Source organism: Aotus nancymaae, unplaced genomic scaffold (assembly GCF_030222135.1).
Source record: "Aotus nancymaae isolate 86718 unplaced genomic scaffold, 86718_ANA_hifiasm-v0.15.2.pri h1tg000002l, whole genome shotgun sequence".
In the NCBI taxonomy this organism is placed as follows: domain Eukaryota; kingdom Metazoa; phylum Chordata; class Mammalia; order Primates; family Aotidae; genus Aotus; species Aotus nancymaae.
In genome coordinates, this window is record NW_026988413.1 from 49747258 (window position 1) to 49772731 (window position 25474).

The 25474-nt window shown below is 35.6% G+C and overlaps 1 protein-coding gene across 1 annotated transcript in view; it reads left to right on the plus strand.

Moving 5' to 3' along the window:
* PNPLA8 (patatin like phospholipase domain containing 8) overlaps nt 1–25474 on the plus strand; it is a 62785-nt gene that overhangs the window by 23203 nt on the left and 14108 nt on the right. The window contains exons 5-9 of the mRNA XM_012455722.3: nt 4103–4197; nt 4935–5106; nt 10313–10370; nt 13409–13603; nt 24307–24502. Coding sequence (XP_012311145.1) covers nt 4103–4197; nt 4935–5106; nt 10313–10370; nt 13409–13603; nt 24307–24502 — 716 coding nt within the window. The remainder of the gene's footprint in view (nt 1–4102; nt 4198–4934; nt 5107–10312; nt 10371–13408; nt 13604–24306; nt 24503–25474) is intronic.

The following is a 25474-nucleotide window of genomic DNA, read 5'->3' on the forward strand; positions in this document are numbered from 1 at the left end:
TTACTTCTTCGTATTTGATTCGATTTGATTTTAGTATTTATATTTTTATATTTGGCCTTTTTAGACCTTTTTGGTGGTTTAGAAGCTTATCAACCATTATTCTCATAAAATCTTGATAGCGTTTTATAATTTTAGTTTTCTTTTATTATTTTATTTTATTTTTTTGGAGACAGAGTCTTGCTCTGTCACCCAGGCTGGAGTGCAGTGTTGTGATCTCAGATCACTGCAACCTCCGCCTCCCAGGATTAAGAGATTCTCCTGCCTCAGCCTCTCGAGTAGCTGGGATTACAGGCATCTGCCATCATGCCTGGCTAATTTGTTTTTATTTTTAGTAGTGACGGGGTTTCATCATGTTGTCCAGGCTGATCATAAACTCCTGACCCCAGATAAACCACCTGCCTCGACCTCCCAAAGTGCTGAGATTACAGGCATGAGCCACCGTGCTCGGCCAGTTTTCTTTTATTACACTTAATCTTACCCATATTTATCTACTAGTCACGTGATAAAGTGATGGTTATGAAATAATGCTATATTAACTTCCTGACTCCTGATGTCTCTACTTGCAGATGCCAGTTCTGGTCCTATGTAAGAAATAAATTTATTCTTTGTTCAAAAGGAGATAATTTCACTAATTTAAAAAAAGCTCCATTTTTACTACTGGCAATCCATCCATGCTTCTTAGTCTTTGTTTATCCAGTTCATTGCAACTTGTTGGTTAGATTTTTTTGGCTTGGGTTTTCAAACCTTTTCCCCAAAGTCTTCTAGCTGGTGCTCTGGTTCTCTGCCATCTCCACTGTTACCTTATAATTCATAGTACATGCCCTCTCTGTTGTTCTTAGCTTTAACTTACCTCTCTGATTTTGCTTTTTGGTATACCCAACTTGCTGATCACTCTTCTGTATGTTCAAGTACTACCCTGTATCTTTTTGTTAAATTCCTTCATCCTGTATTCACCCTAGTCCTTTATACTTTGACATCAATATGAAGGACGGAGTAAGTAATAAGAGTAGGAAGCTAACCTCAGATGGTGGCAGTGGAAAGTGGGAGGAAGGATAAACATACCAGTAACTTTTTTTTTTTTTTTTTTTTGAGATGAAGTTTTGCTCTTGTTGCCCAGGCTGAAGTGCAATGGTGCAATCTTAGCTCACTGCAACCTCTGCCTCCCAGGTTCAAGCGATTCTCCTGCTGCAGCCTGCTGAGTAGCTGGGATTAAGACATGTACTACCATGCCTGGCTAATTTTGTATTTTTAGTAGAGACTGGGTTTCGCCATGGTGGCCAGGCTGGTCTCAAGCTCCTGACCTCAGATGATCTACCTGCCTCGGCCTCCCAAAGTACTGGGATTACAGATGTGAGCCACCACGCCCAGCCAATGCCAGTAACTTTTAAGAAACATGGATAATAGGATATGGTAGACATAGGTCAGGATTACTCTAAGTGTAAACCTCTGCGTGTCTGGGAAAAAATTACAGGGAATCTCAACAGACTGAGGTTGAGGAAAGACAGTTCTTTCTTGAACATGTTTAATATAAGTTCATATACATCCATATAGAAGTGCTCAGTTGGCAAAGAAAAGCCCACTGAAGAGAGAAAAATAAAAGATCTTGGTAGATGTTTCTTAGGAAAGTGTAATAATCTTAAGAAGGTGTATGTCATTCATGTGATATAGATAAAGTGATAACTGGAGAGATTATTCTGGTTCATAGCATTGGTTCCAAATGGTGAGAAATAGGGGAAATTGGCAGTTAAATGAGTAGGAGCATTTCACTAAGGAGCAGAAGGAATCCTCTCTGCCATTAAGTTCAGGGGAGTTGGGACAGTGTCATTCATTGAGTCAGCTAACAAATACTGGGTGCCTACTCTGTTGTTAACACTGATTTAGATCCTGGGGACTGTTAGCAAACAAAACAGTCTGAGTCTTTATGGTGTTTGCGTTGTGGAGAAGGAAAAAGACAACAAATAGAAAAACAAAAATATGTTATTCTGGGTGCTATGAAGAAATATAAAGCAAAGCAAAGTAAAGGGATAGAGAGGAATAGTACTACTTTAAAGAATGCTTATGACCATGACTTCTTTTTAAAGAAGTTATATTTATTTAGAGATAGGAAAGAAGTAGGAAAATTCAAGAATATTCAGATGTCTGTTTAAGGTCAGACAAACATGATGAAAAAGAAGTTTGTATCTAATAGTTTATTTTGTAAAATAAGAGTTGTATTAGTCATAACAGGGAGGAAATCAATGTGAGGTAATTTGGGAAAACCTAGGAGCGGGTTAGAATGAAGTTAGGTTTAGATTAGTAATTCTCCACTGGAGGTGATTTTGCCCCATAAAGGACATTTGGCAGTGTCTGGAGACATTTTTGGTATCACTTTGATCTAGTTTGAAGAGGACAGTTGTGACTAACCATTATACAGTGCACAGGACAGCCCCGCAAAACAGAGATTATCCAACCCAGAATGTCAGTAATGCTGCTGGTGAGAAAACTTGGTTTAGGGAACTATGAGGAAGCAGCCAGAATGGGAGGTTTGTGTGGAAAGCAGTAATGTATGAGGGACTGAGAGAGGAAAAAAAACACTGTCTTTTATTTCTTTGGTATAAGGGAACCTGATAGTACAGTGGTAGGCATAGACAGCTGTGGCAACCTTGCAAATATTTATGTATTTTTTAAGTTTATTCTGAATTTATGAATACAACATTTTAAATAGTTATTTTTTCCAATGATACAAGTAGTTAGAAAAACCTGAGAGAGAAAAAAAAAAACCCAAAACCATAGCTCACAACTCTAAGATTATTTTAATATTTTGATTTATTTTCTTTGAATCTTTTTCAGTGTGAATATATATGTGCCTGTTTTTTTCCTTTTTGTAGATAATAGAGGTCACATTGTTAAATATATTTTATCTAGCATTATATTTAATTCTTCATATCTTGCCTTGAATTAATTATGTTTCTCTTTTATAAGACATCTTCTTAACTCTCCTCAAATCCACATTATTTGTTGTATTTAAAAAATCAGCATCTTTGGTTTTCTACTTCAATCTTACAGAATTTTCTAGTTACTTTCTGTTAACAGTATCAAGGAACAATTGACACTCTAAATTTTTTGGTGCCTAACTACCTTTGTGTTCCAGGACTTACCTACTCCCAAATTTGTGTTGGGAATAGAGCTTTTCACCATTTTTTGGTATTCTCCCAGTGTTAAAAATTATCATGATACACACATGACAGTTTACATGATACATATACCCTCAGTTGGTCTATATCTCCTAAGCTTTTTCATCTTTTCACATTCCTATTAACTGCTGTTGGCAAGGATTCAGAATTGAGCAAAGGCAGCAACATTAATTAATACACCATTTGTAGAGTATTATCCTAAGGTTATTGAAAGTTTTTAAAAATGAATAAAGAAAAGAAAGTTTAAAAATCTGACTGGTGAAATATATAAGACAAAAATGTATAGAGGCATAGGTAACCAACTATATAGGTAAGATGAGAAACTAAGTTATGGCATCCTAAAACCAGTGAGTGAGTTTTTAAGTGTTTTCTAGAGTTGTTGTTTTTTTTTTTTTTCCAGTCTTATATTGGCATATCTTTGTATTCTTATGTAGTTCTTTGTTTTTGACATTCTTAAGAATTGTATTCAGGCAGATTTCTTCTTCTTTTTATATATATATTTTTTCTGTAGAAATGGGGTCTCGTTATGTTGCTCAGGTGGTCTTGAACCCCTGGCCTCAAGTGATCCTCCTACCTCAGCTTCCCAAAGCGCAGGGATTATAGGCATGAGCCACTGTGCCTGGACAGATTTATTCTTATTTAAAGAGATACTGTTCTGCCGAAGGATGGGTTCAGTGAAAAAACAAGAGAAAGATACTAATGTAAATTTTAAAATATGCTGCTATAGTGTAGGTTTTATATCATTTAGATAATGGATTTTCAAAAGTAATACTAAAAATTCGGTCAGGCAATTTTTACTGATTCTCATTTATTAATTTTCATGCTAGTATATAAACTACAAAAGCAGTTCTGAGTTTGTTTTATTCAACAGGTTAAATTAATTTTTCCTGAAAGAGGAATTCTCATTTTGCCTTTAATCTTTTCTACAGGGGCGTGGTTGCTCTCCAGACACTACGAAAATTAGTTGAACTTACTCAGAAGCCAGTTCATCAGCTCTTTGATTACATTTGTGGTGTGAGTACAGGTAATTATTACTGTATGGAAGTGGTGCATTCTGGCAACGCATTGAGAAAAAGAAGAATAAGCACGTATGTTTAAGACCATAGTCCTTTGCCTCCTCCAGCCTTCTCTCCATGCCCGAAAACTTTGTCAAAACTCCCTTTTCTCTTTTGTTCGTGGTTAGGCCAGTTAGGCACACTAGGTGGCAGTGTGTTCTACCAATTACAGCTAGATTCGAAATCTGCTATTTAAAAGGATATCCAAGAGTACCTAGTATCTTTAATTGCATTCGTTCCTATGATTAACCTGAAGGAGAATTGCTTAATGACTTGGTCAGTTGTCAAATATACCGTATTCTATGACTAAAACTAAGTAATTTATTGATATTAGAAAGAACATGAATTATCTACCATAGTATCTTATATATAATTTAATATAAGACAACGCATTTTTATATATATTTAAATTATTATCATTATCATTATTGGGATAACGTTTATTTAATCCTTTTTGAGACCCAGTAAATCCCTTTACATTTGTTAACCCAGTACAAAAGACATGAATTTTGGTTGTTCTTATTATTCCCATTTTATAGCTAAAATAATAGGTCTCTGAGAAGGAAAGTCATTTGTCTTTGTCCCAGGTGATGTAGCTAGAAAGTATCAAAGCTAAAATTTAAACCAAAACTATGATTCAGGAGATATTATCGTCATAAGGGCTCTAACATTAACACTGATAAAAACTAAAGATTCTTTTTTTCAGGTGCCATATTAGCTTTCATGTTGGGGTTGTTTCATATGCCCTTGGATGAATGTGAGGAACTTTATCGAAAATTAGGATCAGATGTATTTTCACAAAATGTCATTGTTGGAACAGTCAAAATGAGTTGGAGCCATGCATTTTATGACAGTCAAACATGGGAAAACATTCTTAAGTAAGTTACAATTACTCTTCTTAAGTGTTCTGATTATACAGGTAATATGTACATATTATAATTTGAAAAATACCAAGAATATTAACTTATTAGCTAATTAGAGATAACAACTGTTAGTATTTTGGTGAATCATAGTTTAGTCATTGTTTTTGGGGGTTCATGTGTGTGAGATTTGCATGTACAAGTTACAATTGCCTTTTTTAAAAATATGAGATATTTGCATCCTATTGTTTTTACTTAGCATATTAAATATGTCTCAAGTCATTCTAAAACAGTCAATTATTTTTATTTTTATTTATTTTTTGACACACGATCTCACTCATGTTGCCCAGGGTAGAGTACAGTGGTGCTGTCTTGGCTCACTGCAACCTCAACTTCCTAGGCTGAAGTGATCTTCTCCCTCAGCCTCCCAAGTAGTTGGGACCACACTTGGTCACTGCTATGCCCAGCTAATTCTATTTTTTTTTTTTAGTAGAGACAAGATTTCTCGATGTTGCTCAGGCTGGTCTTGAACTCCTAACCTCAAGTGATCTGCCTGCCTCAGCCTCCCAAACTGTATATAAGCATAAAATATAAGCATAACTTCACCCATAATTCTGTTATTCAGAGCTGTAGACTTTAATACATTTCCTTTTAGTTTTATACTAGATGGTGTACGTTTTGTATAGCTGAGATTAGATCGTAGTTGCAAATTTGTATCATTTTCCTTTTCAAACGTTATGAAAATCTCCTGACACATTTGGAAAGACTACGCTACACTCCAGAGTGTTACCATTTTCATAATCATTTCCATTTAGGATTTTTATGGACATTTAGGACATTTATGTTCCTAACTTTTTGGGATTATGAACAATGCTGTCGTAGAAAACTTTGAATTTCTTCTCACATTTCAGTATATATCAGTAGGTCACTATATAAGAAGCATATTTATTGGGTCCAATGTTGATGTCTTATTAAAATAATCATAATATGGGAAATAAACAATATATTGAGAAAAGAATAAAAATAATTTATAATCCCACTAAGAACAAAAGCACTATTAACATGGTGATGTATTTTTTCTGTAATTTCTTACAGATAGACAAGTGTATATGTGTGTAGTTGTGAGTGCGTGTGTATCCATCCTCTTTACAAAATTGAGATAATGCACATGCAATTTTGTTTCATGCATTTTCACTTAGGATTTTATCACAGATGATTTCTTATGTCATTTAATATTTTTTGAAGCATACATTAATGGTTCTTCACCATTTTATGGATATACTATTTTTTGTTTAACAAATCCTCTTTTAGAAAAGGATACTTCAGATACTCTTGCAGTTCAGAATAAAATTTAGATAAACATCTTACATCTCTACTTAAATCTCTGTATCTTTAAGGTAAATTTCTAGAAGTAAAATTATGGCAGAGGATATCTATGTTTTAAGAATCTTGATGCATACGTAGCTGAATTTGTTCTTCAGTGCAGTTGTTTTACCTTACTCATCTGCCAACATCAATTTGTATTTCTGTTTCATAAAATACTTGTGAACACCAGACACTTAATGTTTAAAATGACATCAGTTTGAGAGATTCTGAAACTCATGTTTCAATTTGTATCATTTTCATTACTGATGAACTTGAACTTAAAAAAGGTTTTGGTTTTGATGGTTTTTTTTTTTTTTTTTAATTTTGAGGGCATAATTTTTGCCTATTATGGGATATTATTTCTCAATGTATTGTAAATATATTAACTATATATTGAAAAAGTGCTTTCTAATTAATACTTTTTAAATATAGAATATTGAAACATCTTTATTTAGCCAAATCTTTTCCTTTAATGATTTTTAACTTTTATGTTTGTAAGTCTTTTCTACAATCCTACTACTGGGTATATACCCAAAGGAAAATAATTCATTCTATCAAAGAGATACATGCACTCATGTGTTTATCATAGCACTGTTCACAATGGCAGATACATGGAATCAACCTAGGTGCCCATCAACAGTGGATCGAATAAAGAAAATGTGGTACATATACATTGTGGAATACTATGCAGCTATAAAAAATAAACTATGTCCTTTGCAGCAACATGGTTGGAGCTGGAGTCCATTATCATGAGCAACCTAACACAAGAACATAAAACCAAATACCTCATGTTCTTACTTATAAGTGAGAACTTAACATTGAATTTACATGAATATATAGTTGGGAACAATTGATGTTTGGGACCATTAGGTGGGAGGGAGAATGGGAGTGTGAGCTGAAGAACCACTTGTTGGTACTATGCTCACTGCCTGCGTGATAGGATTTTTGGGACCCCAAGCCTCAGTGACTAACAATTTACCCATGTAACAAACCTGTGTGCATACTCTTTAATCTATAATAAAAGTTTAAATTTAAAAATAAATAAGTCTTTTCTACCCTGAAAGTAGGTAAATATTTATATTATTTCCTAGTCCTGAAGTTTTCAGTTTATATGTAATTCTTTTTTTTTTTTTTTTTTTTTTTTTGAGACGGAGTTTCGCTCTTGTTACCCAGGCTGGAGCGCAATGGCGCGATCTCGGCTCACCGCAATCTCCGCCTCCTGGGTTCAGGCAATTCTCCTGCCTCAGCCTCCTGAGTAGCTGGGATTACAGGCACGCGCCACCGTGCCCAGCTAATTTTTTGTATTAGTAGAGACGGGGTTTCACCATGTTGACCAGGATGGTCTCGATCTCTTGACCTCGTGATCCACCCGCCTCGGCCTCCCAAAGTGCTGGGATTACAGGCTTGAGCCACCGCGCCCGGCCTGTAATTCTTAATTTACCTAAAACTTATTTTGATATACGTGGTAAGAGAATCAAGCTTTATTTTTCTATCAAATGTTAATCCAAATGTTGCAGCTCCATTACCAAGTGGTTTTTTTTTTTTAACTGATTTGAAACATAATCTTTATCATGTTTTAAATTCTTACCTATATTAGAATCTATGTTCAAGTTTTTGGTTTTTCTATGGATTTATTTTTATACAAATTCTGTAAATTTAGTTGTTGAACCTTTGCATAATATTTTTATAATGATATAACATAGGAAATCTTTCCTCCTTATTCTTCTTTTACACAATTTTCATTTAATATTCAGAGTTAATCTTAGGCAACTTTTGTCACATTTAGAAAAATACCACTGATATTTGGGTGAAAATTACATGAAATGTATCGGTTATTTTGCGGAACATTGACATCTTTCCAGTTGTGAAATCTTCCCATCCATTATCATTGTATGTTACTTATTTTCACATCTTTTGTGTCAATTAGAAAATATAATTCTTATCTATTCCCAGGATTCATAAAATCAGTACTTTTTATTAAGATTATGAAAATTTAAAAATTTATTCTAAAACCGGATTCTCTTCTATGAAATTTTTTTCCTTTTGTTAGTAATGAGAGTATCTTTGCATATTTGTGTATTGCTGCCTCATTTTTGCTCTTCTAGAAACTTCATTTTTAATCATAGTATTGATAAATTTTATCAGTATAGTTAGTTATTTTTCCTTGCTCTGCTTTTTCACTCAGCCTTTGCTGTATAACAAGCTACTCCAAAACGTAATGGCTTTAAACAATGATGACTTAGCCTCATGATTCTGTGGTTTGACTGGGTGTTTTTTCTGTTCTTGCCTGAGCTCACTTGGTGGCTCAGCTAATGGTCCTGGAAAGTCTCTCTCTCCACCTGCTCATTCTCATCCAAACTTCACCTCATCATTGCAGTTTCAGAGTTCCCAGAGGGCAAGCCCCAGTGCATAAGCACTTACGAAGCCTCAGTTTAATGGTATGTTTGCCGAGGTTACATGGACATAAGTCACGCCAACCAAGAGTCTGTGTAGGAAGAGACTATATACAACGATACGGATACTAGGACTGTGATTCACTGGGTGCCATTATTGTTAAAATTCTACCATTCCTACCTTCTAGTCTTTTTTGTCATATTTTTTCCCCTTATTGTTTATAGAGAGTACTTTTATGTTTTTTTCTGTGATAATTTTGTGTTATTTTAAGGGCACTATTTTATAGCATCAGTAGAATCTAAGAATGTTGATTTTTTTTTCATATTTTGACATCTCCCAGAAATAAACAATCATCATTACTTCTTTACAAATTTATATTCATAAGTTAATTCACTAAAAGCATGATAGCTTTTGATAAAATCAAGATTTAAACAAAAATAAGAAATAAATATGAACTTTGCCTAAAAGTGTGAAAGCAGCATGCTCCTAGGAGTTCTGTTGTAATTTTACAGTTAGAATTCTATGAAAAGATAACCTTAGAAAGGTGAAATTGCATTGCTTTTTATGTGGTAGAAATGTGTAGATCAGGTTGGGAAAGACAAAAGACGTTGTCCATTTTGGAAGGTATTTTACATTTATATTTACTAAAGCTTATAAAGGGTAGATCACTAAGCAGTTTGTAAATATTCTCTTGGTGAAATTCGCTAATATCCTAGTTGAGAAACATGAGTATTGTTTGAAAAACACATTTGAAAATGGTTTTACTCATGAGGAAGGTTGGTGAAACCATAGTCTTTATATTTAATATAGGAAAAAAATATATAATTTTTATATCTGGAAAGGTCTCCATTGAAATAAAATTATCTTATTATGGAATTGCAAAAATTGCTGCCCAAGGACAATTTCTGTAATGCCATAGTAATTCAAATGCCAACTCTGATGATTTTAAAAGCAGTTTTCTTGATAACATTGGCTGTTACCAACTAAGACAAGCTTAAAATCTCATTGTCCTCACCTGGTTACTCTAGTCCATGCATAGTTCTGCAGTCTTATCCCATCATAGCTCCTTTGTCTTATTGGCAGGACCCTGAAAACAACAGATTTGTTTTGCCTTTGTGCCTTTAATCTGTACATTGGGACGCGTACTTTAAATATGTTACCTTGCAGTCTTTCAGTATCTTCCTCAAGCTACCTTCATGCATCTTTTCCAGTTACTGCACCCTGTATTGGTTGCTCCACCTCAGAACTATAGACACTTGGAATTTGAATCAGAGATTAATAAATAACTGCCTGTTATTTCATGTGCGTTAATTGGATTATAAGCCTCCTACAGGAGAGTCATATTTTTTTCCCTCATAGCACTTTGACAAAGCCATGGACAAACAGTAATTGCATAGTGTATGTTTCTTTGTTGTTAGGAGATAAAGTCATTTTGATATAACTTGTTTTTTCTCCTTTAATAAAGGGATAGGATGGGATCTGCACTGATGATTGAAACAGCAAGAAACCCCACATGTCCTAAGGTAGGCTTAGAGTCTCTTAAATATAATACCTAATTTGATCTGAAGGTCTGGTGAAAGCACTTATCCTGAGGGCCCTTTTATTTTATTTTTAATTTTTTAAAAATTTTTTGAGATGAAATTTCACTCTTGGTGCCCAGGCTGGAGTATAATGGTGCAATCTCAGCTCACTGCAACCTCCGCCTCCTGGGTTCAATCGATTCTCCAGCCTCAACCTCCCAAATAGCTGGGATTACAGGCATGTGCCACCATGCCTGGCTAATTTTTTTGTATTTTTAGTAGACAGGGTTTCTCCACATTGGTCAGGCTGGTCTTGAACTTCCCACCTCAGGTAATCCACCTGCCTTGGCCTCCCAAAGTGCTGGTATTACAGGCATGAGCCACTGTGCCCAGCTCTGAGGGCCTTTTTATTAAGGGATAATAGATTATATTAATTCTTTATATATTGATCATTCCATGAAGAGATAGGATATCATCATTATACCTTTTCTAAATCCAGTAAAAGTATAACAGAAGTAGAAGAACATGAAAGACAGACTGAAAATAAGGAAGAATTATTTTATCATAATTTAAAAAATCAAATCTAGTGATATAAGGAACATTATGACATTTCTTACCCTAGATTTTCAAAGAGAAATTTTATATGCCTCTTAGACATAATGGAATCATGCATCACCTAATGATGGGGATACATTCTGAGAAATGTCTCATTAGGTGATTTTGTCATTGTGCAAGTATTATAGAGTGTATTCAGATATACTTAAATGGCATAGCCTATAGTTCCTGGGCTACAAACCTGTACAGCAAGTGACTATAATGAATACTGTAGGCAGTTGTGACACAATGATGAGAATACTTCCATATCTCCAGATATGCAAATATCTAGTTGGAAAATAATTATAGGAAAGATACAGCAAAAATACAGCATAGAATCACCTTTACAGTCTTATGGAACCACTGTTGTATATGTGGTCCATCATTGACCAAAACATTGATATGCAGTGCATGACTATATTAGATTGTATTATTTTACAAATTAAATCCTCATTAAAATTTAAATGTCACTTAGATGTGTCTCATTGTGGCTCTTCATTTATTTATTTGTTTGAAACCTGATGTTCTGAGTATTGCTTGATTTCTATTAATATTACTTGTTTAAGGAATAGAATTTATGTGCCTAGAAATTCCATGCAGCTTGTATTTATTCTCAGATAATAAGCTGTGACCATGAAAAATCAAACAAATGCAGCTCCTTCTGTTGCTCTTTATGGCATAGTCATACTTTGAGTCATTCTGCAATTCTTAATTATGCACCCACTGCTAGGCACTTTGGATTCATTTGTGGCCAAATGCAGACATGGGGTTTACAGCTTTGTAGGGCAACATAGATATTAATGAAATAATGAAGATGAGATATAGTAGTTTCTCTGAAATACATAAGTGCTATGGAGCACAAAAGCAGTTCTCTGAAAGCAGGGGACACGATGGACGGCTACTCTAAGGAAGTGAGATTTGAGATGTCAATGTGAAGGCCATTGAGTAGGAGCATTGCTGGCTAAGGGAATGGCCTGTGCAGGAAGAGACATAGAGAATTCCAGGAAATGATAGAGTTCTTAAAGACTAGTGCCTCAGAATCCAAGGGCCGCATGTGGGATGAGACTGGAGCAGTAGGCCGATTAGATCAGATGCAGGGCCTCAGAGGCTGTGATGAAGAGATGATTTCGCTGTTTTGGAGAGGACCCTAGGGTGCACTCTGTGCCTCTTGCTTGTTCCCCTGTGTCTCCAAGGCTCCTTGTTTGTTTGCTTGGTTTAAATCATGGAAGTTTCCAAATTTTAGTAAAAGTTAGGGGGAACTTTAGTCATCTTAAGAATTAAATCATCTTGATAAATGGAGAGCGACTCATATGTTTTCTTAATCTAGTTACATTTATATACCAATTATAGAAAGACTATGGATTTTAATGTATGGCCAACTCCTATCCATTGTGGCCTAGAGACAGACTTGGATTTCTCACAGGAATTTAGTATGTGACCTTTGTTTATTAAATATCAAAACAATTGGCAGGACTTGGCACAGGACACTAACTTTGGCCTCATCAATACCTGTCAGCCTCTTAAGTTTTTATTACAGATCATTAACAAAACAGCACATTTCATGTAAATTCAAACAACAGTGATAAAATTCAAGAACTGAGATGGTTGACATTATAGTTTTTTAAATAAACATGACCCAGCTACCAGGTTTTAATAATTGTGACCTGAAAGCACTGATTGTATAGTGTTACATTTCACTTTTATTGAAATCAGAATATTTTCAAAGAGCTCAGAAACAAAGACTAATTTGTAAATGATATTATGAAAATAGTGTACTTATCTTGAAGCAGTTTTTTTTTGTTTGTTTGGTTGGCTGGGTTTTTTTGTTTTTGAGACAGAGTCCCACTCTGTTACCCAGGCTGGGGTGCAGTGACGTGATCTCAGTTTACTCCAGTCTCCACCTCCTTGGTTCAAGCAATTCCCCTGTCTCAGCCTCTCGAGTAGCTGGAAGGTGCCCGCCATCATGTCTGGCTAATTTTGTATTTTGAGTAGAGATGGGGTTTCACCATTTTGGGCAGGCTGCTCTTAACTCCTTACTTCAAGTGATCCAGTCTTCTCAGCCTCCCAAAGTGCTGGGATTACAGGCGTGAGCCACTGCACCCAGCCTTTAAGCAGTTTTTATTCATTACTACTGTTCTGTCAGTTATTACATAAAGGTCTAGAAATGTTTGCCTTTTTAAATACTTTTTTAATCATATCATGTGGTCAAATAAATCTCTTTTATTATTTTTTAATACATTTCTCGAATTGCTTCAGTCTTTATTATTTCATAAAGAAATGCCTGTTTAAAAAGACCTGATTCTCTTTTTTCAGCCTTATATTTGTATTACACATTTATTTGACAGAGTTGTAGATTGTTCATTCATACTACTAAATAGTATTTAATTTTTACAGATCCCAAATATGTTACTGTTTATGATGGAATTGTTCACTTTTTCATTCACTAGGTAGCTGCTGTAAGTACCATAGTAAATAGAGGGATAACACCAAAAGCTTTTGTGTTCAGAAACTATGGTCATTTTCCTGGAATCAACTCTCATTATTTGGGAGGCTGTCAGTATAAAATGTGGCAGGCCATTAGAGCCTCATCTGCTGCTCCAGGCTACTTTGCAGAATACGCGTTGGGAAATGATCTTCATCAAGTAAGTTGACTTGTATGGCTTATCTTTTAAAATTTTACATGATTAAAATAATCAGCACTTATTAAATGTCATTGATCTTCAGAAGGATCAACCTAGGAGACTTTCTTTTGTGTCTTTAAATGTCAAAAGAAGAACAATTTAGGTTATTTTTATTTGTTGTTTTTCTTAAGCACCTGACATGCAAACATATTTTAGGAAAGCTTTTGTTGTTTTATACAGTGTGATTCGTAGCCCATTATGATAATTTTATGATGGAAAAGTGAGAATATATATGATTAGCTTTCCAAACTTGATAAAAATTTAAAACGATACACACTCCCTAAAAATGCAGAACCCAGTCTGTTTCACAGTTTGGGTGGACATATTTTGAAGAAGGGGATATAGTAAAATAATAGTAAACACTAATTAAGTTAGCTGTATGCTAGACACTTATTTAGTGCTGTACATATATTATCTCATTTAATCCTTTATACTCTTTTAAATTCATGTTTAAATTATTTGTAAAGTTTAATATTATTTCTGGAAATTATTTTTATGTAAGCTCATTTACTTAAGTTTTTCCTCTGTCAAGTTTTTCCAACGCTTTTTTTTTTTTTTTTTGAGACGGAGTCTCATTCTGTCGCCAGGCTTGAGTGCAGTCAGTGGCATGATCTGGGCTCACTGCAACCTCCACCTCCCAGGTTCAAGCGATTCTCCTGCCTTAGCCTCCCGAGTAGCTGGGACTACAGGCACACACCACCATGCCCAGCTAATTTTTGTATTTTTAGTAGAGATGGGGTTTCACCATGTTGGCCTTAATGGTCTCAATCGCTTGACTTCATGATCCACCCGCCTCCCAAAGTGCTGGGATTATAGGCATGAGCCACCATGCCCGGCCAAGTTTTTCCAACTCTTTATGGAAATATTAATTCATAACTTAACACTAAATGCGAATAAGCTTTAGAGCTGATATTTTGAAAGCATGTATTTTTATATATACTTAATTTTTTATGTCATGTCTCATTTAAATGAGGAAAATGAGAGGAATCTTAACATTTTTCTCTAGTGCCTAAAGTATATGTATTCTCTCTATTTGGTATTCAGGTATCTGTTGAGAAAAAATCTTAACCGTTGATGGGAATATTCAGATGGCATTCATAGATCTGGTCAGGCATAGTGACTCACGCCTGTAATCCCAGCACTTGGGAGGCCAAGGCAGGTGAATCACAAGGTCAGGAGTTCAAGACCAGCCTCACCAACATGGTGAAACCCCGTCTCTACTAAAAATACAAAAATTAGCAGGTGTGGTGGCATGCATCTGTAGTCCCAGCTACTCAAGAGGCTGAGACAGGAGAATCGCTTGAACCCGGAAGGCGGAGGTTGCAGTGAGCTGAGATTACACCACTGCACTCCAGCCTGGGCAACAGAGTAGGACTCTGTCTCAAAAAAAAAAAAAAAACTCTTGCATAGATCTATATAAACAACATGTCGACAATATAAACTTCAAAACTTTCTAATGAATCATTTAAATGTAAATGTCAGTGTTATAACTGAAACATTTTTATACAAATTTTGTTTCATTTTGATAAAATAGCTTATATGTATTTTAAAATGTTATGGTCAGCTATTCCCATTTTCTTTTTAATCTTTCTAAAAGTAATATAACATTTGTAGCTAAGAGATTAAAATAGGATTCCTTTGTTTTTTGGAGTCAGTTCAAACCATTTCTTAACTTTGCAGAATCAGTCATTGTTGAATTATGTAAGGCACTTCCCCTTCTTGCCATGCTTATCTTTCTTCCACCTGCTCAGGGCAGAAAGTACTGGCTGCTGAGTTTCTGATATTGATTTCAGGACTTATTGGTCAAAATAAAATTTTTATTTTAATATGTAGCTTACTATTTTTATCAGTGGATTTCCCCCTCTTCTTATGGTACCATGTCATAAGTTGAGAAATAATTTAGACAGTGTATTTAAAATGTAATAGGATTTCTAAGTTATAATCTTAATATAGTTGTGCTATAAAATTGCAGTTATACCAATTTGTGAAAGTCTCAAATACTAAATAATTACATTTGGGGATCATATATTTCCATACTTCAAAAGAAGTTATCTCATTTGCTCTTTATTCTTTATCTAAGAGGAAGTAGTTCCAAAGTTTAATTCAATCCTGTTGAATATATATACCAAACCAAAGTAATTCAGTGGTTCTTTTTCCATTTCAGATAGATTAGTGATACTTCTGTTCACGCTTAGACATTTTTCTATTGATGACCATAATCTTTTAACTTATTTTGAGCCACAAATTAAAATAACTTCTTAAGGTTATTTGAATAAATAAATGTTACTTGTAATTTACATAGATTTTTATGTAAATCGTATAGCCACATGGGTAAAAAATATACTTTCGTATAAATCACTAAGCTTCAGAAACATTGGTATATTTAATTAATACAAATATTCAATTGGAATCTGGAGCCCAAGAAACCTATTTAAGGAAATATTTTTCTTACTCTATATTCCCTTCTTCCAAGACTTGAAGAAGAAATGGGATATTTTTCTTTTCAAATGACAACTCAAAAGATTGTTGGAAGTAATTTAAGGTGTGAATAATCTTAAACAAAGAAAACATTCAAGCAAAGTCCTACTTCTTTCTAACCATTCAGAAATTTTGCCAAGTTTAAAATATGATACTTAGTAGACCCTCTCATCCTAAATCTTTTAATAATTATATTCAATTATTACCAGTCTCATTTTGAAAATCCTTTTTAACTGTCACATCTGACATATATTTTAATGTAGTTACTTTTTATCCATTGTAGTAGAGGTTAATTAATATTCTATTTGAGCAATTATTGAAAGTAGTGATCTAATTAAGAGTTATGAGTAGGTGAATGAGGAGATTTCATTTGCTTTTGACTATATAAAGAAGAAGATTATTACAACATTTATAAGGTTCATTACAAGTCCTGGAAAATTATAAGTGAGAAGAATTGTTTTTGAGGAGCTCCCAGTCTCTCCCCATCTGCCCAAGTACATAGAATATGTACATGGAAGTACTACTTTTTACACACAATTATTCCATCTCTCTTTCCATCTCCACCTTCAAAATTAAATTGTTCATTCCTGTCATTAGAGAAAGAATCTGATAAATTAGTTTACACTAAAGGTTTTGATGACCAATTCTGATATACATATTATTCCTCCCAGGCTTTATTTACATCATACAAGTTTATGTTCAGAGCTTAGGGTATATAAACATAAATTATGAAATTTATTTAAACATTCTAAGTGAAGAGTGCTTTTAGCAGAAAGAGCCTTCTCAACACCTGCCAAATAATGCCTATACAAGCCACAGTTAATAATTTTCATTATAACTGGACAGAAATGTAGTGAGTGCTTACTCAGTGCCAGGCACTGTGCTAGCAGGGAAAAATAAAAAGATTTTTAACCATAGTTGGCATATTGTTTGTGCTTCCTGAATGATGCCCTCAAATAGTTCAGACAAAAGGATGTAAACCCAGTTATAGAATGAGGTGACAAATTTAATAATAAACATATGTACAGGATTAAGAAGTAGTATAGAGGTGATTGATTGTGTCCGGGTCAGCTTAACAAAGAAGTTGCCATCTGACTTGATGTATAAAAAATGGGTCATGGATTAGGGATAGAAAATGGGATGAGGAAGGGAAAATGGGGACTGATTCCTCAATGGTTACAGAGATGGGTGATAAAAATGTTTTGGAAATAGAGTGTAGCGTCTAGATACAGTGGCTCATGCCTGTAATCCCAGCACTTTGGGAGGCCGAGGCTGGAGGATCGCTTGAGCTCAGGAGTTCAAGACCAGCCTGCTGCAACATAGTGAGACTCTGTCTCCACCAAAACAAAATTAACTGGATGTGGTAGTCCACACCTGTAGACCCAGCTACTCTGGAGGCTGAGGTGTGAAGATCTTCTTAAGCCCAGGAGTTGAAGGTTACAGTGAGTTGATTGTGCCACTGCTATCCAGCCAGGACAACAGAGTGAGACTGTCTCAAAAAAAAAAAGTGGATAGTGGTGATGGTCACAAAACATTGTGAATATAATTAAAGCCACTTAATTGAACCCTTAAAAATCATTTAAATGACCAATTTTGTGTTACATTTAATTTACCACAATGAAAAGCAAATTTTAAAAGAAACAAGGAATAAAAGTGAGAAGCTAAGATAATAAAAAGGCATTGCACATTGTCCAGCAGTTACTTTCTGATAAGTGCTCTGACAGGATTTGAAATGATTAAATATACATTAAAAGCAATAAAAAGTGTGTGTAAATTTTAGACTATTAAGCACATGTACAGTATACTGCAGTTCAAACACAATCTGTATTCCTCTAAGAGATAGTAAGTAAATTATTCAATCAATCATTTATCAAGTCAATTTTACTTTGGCAGTTAGAAGTATGCCTGGCACATGCCGTCTATAAAAAATAACTGTAAATATGAATACTTGAATGAATGAAAAGGCTATAGGAACTACCATGGACATAATATTAGCTCAATGACCTACTGATCAAATAGGCATCTGACAAGAGTAGGCTAACTATAAGGAGAGCTTAAGAGATGGTATGCCTTACCACTAGATTAGAGTGATCCCAGAAATCTTAATTGTCGTACTTTTTTGATAAAAAGTGAGTAAAGTTTAAAGAACAGAAATTACTTTGAAAAATGGCTAGCAAAACTACAGGAAACCTGGCAGTTTTTTGATTTGGGATTGATTTTGCAGTTATCGTTTCTTGGTAAAATTTGTTTGCCTCTTCATCTTTTCTTTTTTTTTTTGTCTTTTCTGATTATCCTTATGTAGCCTTTTATATAATGAAAATGTGTTTCATCTAAAATACCTACTTGATTAGAAGTTATACAGAGTATAACAAGTATAGAATTTAAGATTTAAATGGTTAGTGAAAAAGGAACTTTTCTGTTGATTTAAAAATTAAATGTTACCTCTATCGTGGGATAGTTATTCTAATGATCTGTTAATTGAAAACAAAGGAAAAAGTTGAAAGGATTAAATTAAAATTTGTACACAGGAAAGTCTTTTAGGAAATAGCTTAATTATTACCACCTGCATTTAAGGACTCTAAGTAGATTTTTACAAAGTTAAGCAATAGAAATATAAATACCTATCCAATTTTGACTTTCAACAAATATATAAAGATAGCTAAATCTAAAAATAGTTCTTTTCAACAGGTGAATGGATAAACTGTGGTATAGTCAAATAATGAAATAATAGCATTAAAAAGGAATGAATTACGGACATTCACATAGGCATAGATGAATCTCAGAAGCATTCTTCTAAAGGAAAGAAACCAGACCCAAAAAACTTATACTGTATGATTTCATTTATTTTGATAACAAAGTTCAGTGTGTGACCTCGAAGAGTAGTTAGATGAATAGGCTTTTGAAGTCAAGAAGATTGAGGAACTGAGATTCCAGGGTGTTGTAAAGATGTTGAAGTCACATGGGGTAATAAAAAGACGAGATAGAAAACAAGTCTATAAACCAGATGTCTTAATTTGTTGAGTGATAAGGAGTGACTGGAGGCTGATCTGTAGCAATAGTAATCAGGAGATGGTGGCATTAGCTGAATAGCAGAGCCTTCACAAAGCTCGAATCCAAGTGAATTGGAACTAATGGTCTAGAAGAAACACTAAAGAACGACAAGACACCATTCTTCCTCCCCCAACTACCTGGGACGTGATATCAGGGAAAAGCCACATTTCTGTTAAGTCAAAGAGGAAGAGAGCACTTCCAAAAGAGAGATTGCATTGGAGTTTTAACTATGGAACAGTTCCATAGAGTGCAGTGGAAGAGTTTAGGACGTGGGGGAAGAGTGAAGGCAGGGAAACACAGAGAACTGAATGCCATTATGGGAATGAAAGCACAGTGGAGTTTAGAATGAGATGTGAATTTAGCCCCCATTGGTTATTTAAGGAAAAGGAGCCAAGTGGCCAGAAAAAATTTTCCCACTCCCCATGGTAATCAGTTCTATCAGATACAGTCTCTGTTTACCTGTTTCAAACTCAGGACACAAGAATAGCAGTCCCTAAAACTGCAGTCACTACAGGCTTTTTGGCCTGGCACAGTAGATAAAGGGTCATTTAAGTTTTTAACAAATGAACTGAAGCAATCTACTTCATATCAGAAAAGGCCTACTTCTCACAGTCTCACTATAATGCAGGATGACGTTTAGTTTAGGATTCTGTTCATTAATAGTCTCTGCCAAGGTACTTTGACTTAAGGAGTGATAAGCATTTAACTACATTACTAAGATGTACACTGAACATTCAGTCTATTTAATCCATAACAAGTCTAAGCATAACACTTGTGTACTGATCTTTCCTTTGTTCCTGATACGTATTATTACCCTCTTCCTGAGCCAAGACAAGGGAGAGAGGCTTCACTGTTCTTAGGACAGCTACTACTAGTCAGGTGGCAAACCAGGTAAATCTCCCCCTCCCCCTGCCCCATCCCAGACCTGGGTCATTCACAGACCAGCTTTCCATAATCTTTCAATTTCAGGGACTATACCAACTCAGACATATCTAAGCCACAAAGAGACATTTATGGAAAGAACCAAAGACCTGAAATATGGTGGATTTACAAGTAAATGTATCCCTTTTGACAAGAGATGTCTTTGAAAAGCATAGCCCTTTCTCATGTAAGTCATAGTGTAAAAACATAAGACACATTATTTCAAAGAGATGTAGTTAGAGAGTGCAGGAGATTAGCAACTCAGTGAAGGAAAGATTGGGCTGGAAGTGACAACAAACTGCCTATGCTAAAATGGAGAATAGAGCAAGCAATAAAAAGATAAGGCAAACTGCTTTTCTGAATGTCAACACAGCCCCATGCATCCCAGTTATCTCAAGTATAGCACAAAGCTACACATTGGTGATAAATGACATTTGCCACAATAAAGGTCCATTAGCCTCAGACTGGCTATTCTGTTACTAAAGAGCCAATTAAATTTCTCTGTGAAGTGCTGTTAGTATTTAGGAACATTTCTATGTATTAGCTGCCTCCTAATGTGATCTTACTGATCCAACCAGAGTATTACTTGAGATACAGGTTTTTGAGAAAGTTGTTTTGTAATGCCAGAAATGAAGAGTTATCATAATCTATGGTTTGCAAAATACTATCACTCCCCCTAAAATAACTGAGCATAAATTTGTGAAAAGATGAGGAGTGTTATTCGCATTCCATGAGAAATTTTAGTAACAGTAGTATACTTCATTAGTAGGGCAAAATCCTACATATGATGGTTTTTTGTTGTTGTTGTTGTTGTTTTTTTTCCGAGACGGAGTTTCGCTCGTTACCCAGGCTGGAGTGCAATGGCGCAATCTCGGCTCACCGCAACCTCCGCCTCTTGGGTTCAGGCAATTCTCCTGCCTCAGCCTCCTGAGTAGCTGGGATTACAGGCACGCGCCACCATGCCCAGCTAATTTTTTGTATTAGTAGAGACGGGGTTTCACCATGTTGACCAGGATGGTCTTGATCTCTTGACCTCGTGATCCACTCGCCTCGGCCTCCCAAAGTGCTAGGATTACAGATGTGGGCCACTGCACCTGGCCTAAACAATTCTAAAAGAATAACAAGTTTCAAGGAATCACAGTACCCAATTTAAAAAATTACTCTAAATAGCCATGCCTACTGTACCAGTGTGGTATTTGCATAAAGATAGATACATAGATAAATGTAATTAAATAGCGGGTTTGGAAATAGATCCATACGTATAAGGCCATGTGATCTTTGACAAAGATACAAAAGCAATTCAATGCAGAAAGGATAGTCTTTTCAGCAAAAATTGAGTTGAAAGAATTGGTCATCTCTCTCTCTCTCTCTCTCTTTTCCCTTAACCCCTGCCACACACCCAAACACACATACCCCAAAAACCATGACCTAAACCTCACACATTTTACAAAGATAATTCATGATGGATCGTAGTTTTTAATTTAAAACAAAACTATGAAACTTTTAGAAGAAAAACTTGGTGACCTGGGTTAGGTGAAGACTTTTAACAATTATACTGAAATCATCATTCATGAAATTTAAAAATTGATGAATTGGACTTCATCAAAATTAAAAATTTAGCTCTGCAAATATACTGCCAAGAGGATGAGGAGACAAGCGACATACAGGAAGAAGATATTTGCAAATCCACATAACCAACAAAGGAGTTATATCTAGAATATATAAGAAAAAGTTTAACAATGTGAGCTAAAGGCTTGAACAGACACTTGAACGGGGATAAAGGGATAGCAAATGAGGATGTGAAAAGATGTCCAGCATCATTAGGCATTGGGGAATCGCAGCTTAAAACAATGATGAAATGCCACCACACATCTGTTAGAGTCATTAAAATAATAAATACAGACAATACCAAGTGTTACTATAATAAGACGCAGAGCGACTGAAACTTTTAGACATTGATGGTGGGAATGCAAAATGGACAACCATTTTGAAAATGTTTCGGCAGTTTCTTATAAAGTTGAGCACATACTTGCCGTATGATCCAACAGTTGCGCTTGTGAGTATTTACTCTAGAGAAATAAAAAATTATGTACATGCAAAACCCTGTACTCACATGCTTATAGCAGCTTCTTTATTTGTGACAGTCAAAATGCTGGAAATACCCAGAGGTCCTACAGTGGATGAATGGATGAACCATGTGGTACATCCATATAATCAGCAGTAAAAAGGAACAAACTGTTGATACGTGCAACACTTGGATTAGTCTCAGTGACATGCTCAGTAAGAGAAGGCAGTTTCAAGAAGTCCCATACTGTATTATTCGATTTCTATGACCTCCTTAAAAAATCAAAACCACAGTAGTGGAAAACAGATCAGTGGTTGTCAAGGGTTATGGGTGGGAGGAGGGGAGCCTACAAAGAGATAGCATGAGAAAGTTTTGGGGGGTGATGAAACTATTCTGTATCTTGATTGTGGTAATATTTACACAAATCTATATGCATTAAAGTTCATAGAGCTGCATACCAAAAAAGTTAATTTTACTGTATAATCTGAAAAATTATTTTACAATGAAATGAGCTGCTTTATAAGGTTGTATGCACCATATTACTGAAAATGTTTAAGAATTCTGTCAAAAACTGTTTAAGGCTCTATGTGGGAGATTGAACTAGGTTAATTCCAAGGTCTGTTACAATTCTCAGCAGTAATAGTGCTGATTCCAAGAAAGATGCCAAGCATCAGTGACATCAAAAATCATTCAAGTTGGCTGGGCATCGTGGCTCACACCTGTAATCCTAGTACTTTGGGAGGCCAAGGCGGGCGAATCACGAAGTCAGGAGTTTGAGACCAGCCTGGCCAACGTGGTGAAACTCTGCTTCTACTAAAAATACAAAAAATTAGCTGGGCATAGTGGCAGGCACCTGTAATCCTAGCTACTGGGGAGGCTGAGGCAGGAGAATCGCTTGAACCCAGGAGGCAGAGGTTGCAGTGAGGCAAAATCGTGCCACTGTACTCCTGCCCAGGGGACAGAGTGAGACTCCATCTCAAAAAAAGAAAAAAATTTTCATTCAAGTTTATTCAGGTTGTTTACCACTGAAGAAATGCCTTTCCCTGTACTCAGCAGACAGTTAACTGGCATGGATGGAAGCTGAACAGGAAAAGGAGGCTGAGCAGTCACTTAAACCATTTTAAATCAGATTTGTTTTTCTAGATTTTATTTGGTTTGGTGTGGTTTGATTTTGAGACAAAGTCTTGCTTTGTCACCCAGGCTAGAGTGCAGTGGTGTGATCTCTGCTCACTGCAGCCTCGACCTTCTGGGCTCAAGCAATTCTCTCACCTCAGTCTCCTGAATAGCTGGGACTACAGGCATATATACTGTGCCTGGCTAATTTAGTTTTTTGTAGAGGTCTCTCTATGTTGCTCAGACTGGTCCTGAACTCCTGGACTCAAGCGATTCTCCTGCCTCGGCCTCCCAGAGTGCTGGGATTACAGGCATGAGCCACTGTGCTCAGTGTATTTTTATAGATTTTAAATACAATATAGTATTTATGATGTAACCTATTTTAATACGGTTCTGCAATACATTTTATTGTAGTTTGATCATAATTTTATCTACTTTACTACATTTTTATAGTGCTCTATCAGCATATTTTATTAATACCTTTGTTTCCTTTTGAATTCTTCAAAATTGTATTGATTACTGATAAATAGAAATACAAAGATTTGTCTATGTTACTTACCTTTTATCTGCATTATAATGAATGTGATCCGTTGAAACTGTGTTGTTAATAGAATTTCAGCTAACTTAGAATTACGTGGTTATATTTGACTTGTGAGAGAAGAACTAATTTTAAATGTTTGGTAGAACCACAGTTCTTTTCTGTTGGGCTTTAAGTAGAACCTGTGTTAACCACTAAATAAAGATAACGTGTCTTTGAAAAGTAATTCAGTTCATTTCGATATTTTTGAGCAAAATTTGCAAAGCAGTTCAAGAAGAAGTTCAAATGACTTTCACAATAGGAAAGGAAAGCTTAATAAGAAGTTTCCTTAGGAGGCCAATGAGTCTTCACATGACTTTTTTTGCAGCTGCAGTCTATAAAAGAAATGCACTTTAAAGGAACTTCTTGGTTTTAAATAATTTATTTAGCTTATTACATAGTTCAGCTTTCCCTGTGAGTCAGTTTTAAGAGTTTCTTTTTTTAACTTGTATTTTGCAGGATGGAGGTTTGCTTCTGAATAACCCTTCAGCATTAGCTATGCATGAGTGTAAATGTCTTTGGCCAGATGTCCCATTAGAGTGCATAGTATCCCTGGGCACTGGACGTTACGAGAGTGATGTGAGAAACACGGTGACACACACAAGCTTGAAAACCAAACTTTCTAATGTTATCAACAGTGCTACAGATACAGAAGGTCAGTCTGTTCGCTGCTTTAAAATACTTCACCTTGTAGCATTCTAGCAGTTTTTTGGTGGCATATGTTGATCCTAAGTGCTAAGGCCTGTGATATGTCTGTATTGTGGGTTTAGGAAATCCCTAGGAGCAAACATTTTGTTGTTTCCTGTTCTCACTTGTTTCTTGTTAGGCGACTGTAGAACAGAGACTGTTTTCCGTTTGGGAGCTAGTGCTACCTTTGCCTACTTACAGTTGGAGAAGTGCTCTAAAGCTATATAGCATGACATTTCAGTTGGAGACTGTAGCCAGTTAAGAAAGGGGAAATCAACAAAAGGAGTCAGATTGGTTCAATCATATACATGATAGCAAAGATTTAGAGTAAATGGCATTCGATTATTTAATATTGTGAAGGCAAACCGGAATGAGAATGTGTTCTTGCTTCTACTCTTGTTGCCCCTATAGTTTACCTTCATACAAAGGCCAAAGTGATCCTTTTAAAATGCAAATTAGGCTGGGCATGGTGGCTCATGCCAGTAATCTCAGCACTTACAGAGGTTGAAGTCAGTGGATCACTTGAGGTCAGGAGTTTGAGACCAGCCTGACCAATGTGGTGAAACTCCATCTTTACTAAAAATGCAAAAAATTAGCCAGGCATGGTGGTGTGCACCTGTAATCCCAGCATCTTGGGAGGCTGAGGCAAGAGAATCACTTGAGCCCTGGGGGCAGAGATTGCAGTGAGCCAAGATCATGCCACTATACTCCAGCCTGGGTGACAGAGCAAGACTCTGTCTCAAAAAAATAATAATAATAATATAAATTCAATTATGTCTGTCTCCTTCTCAAAACCCTCTTTCAAGTGTGTCCCTTCTCTAAAGTGTGTTCAACCACCCTTTAATTCTTGCTGTTCACCAAACTTGCTAAGAAACCTCCTGCCTCAGGATCTTTGTAGTTGCTGTACTCTCTCTCTCTCTCTAAGGCTATTTCCCTAGAT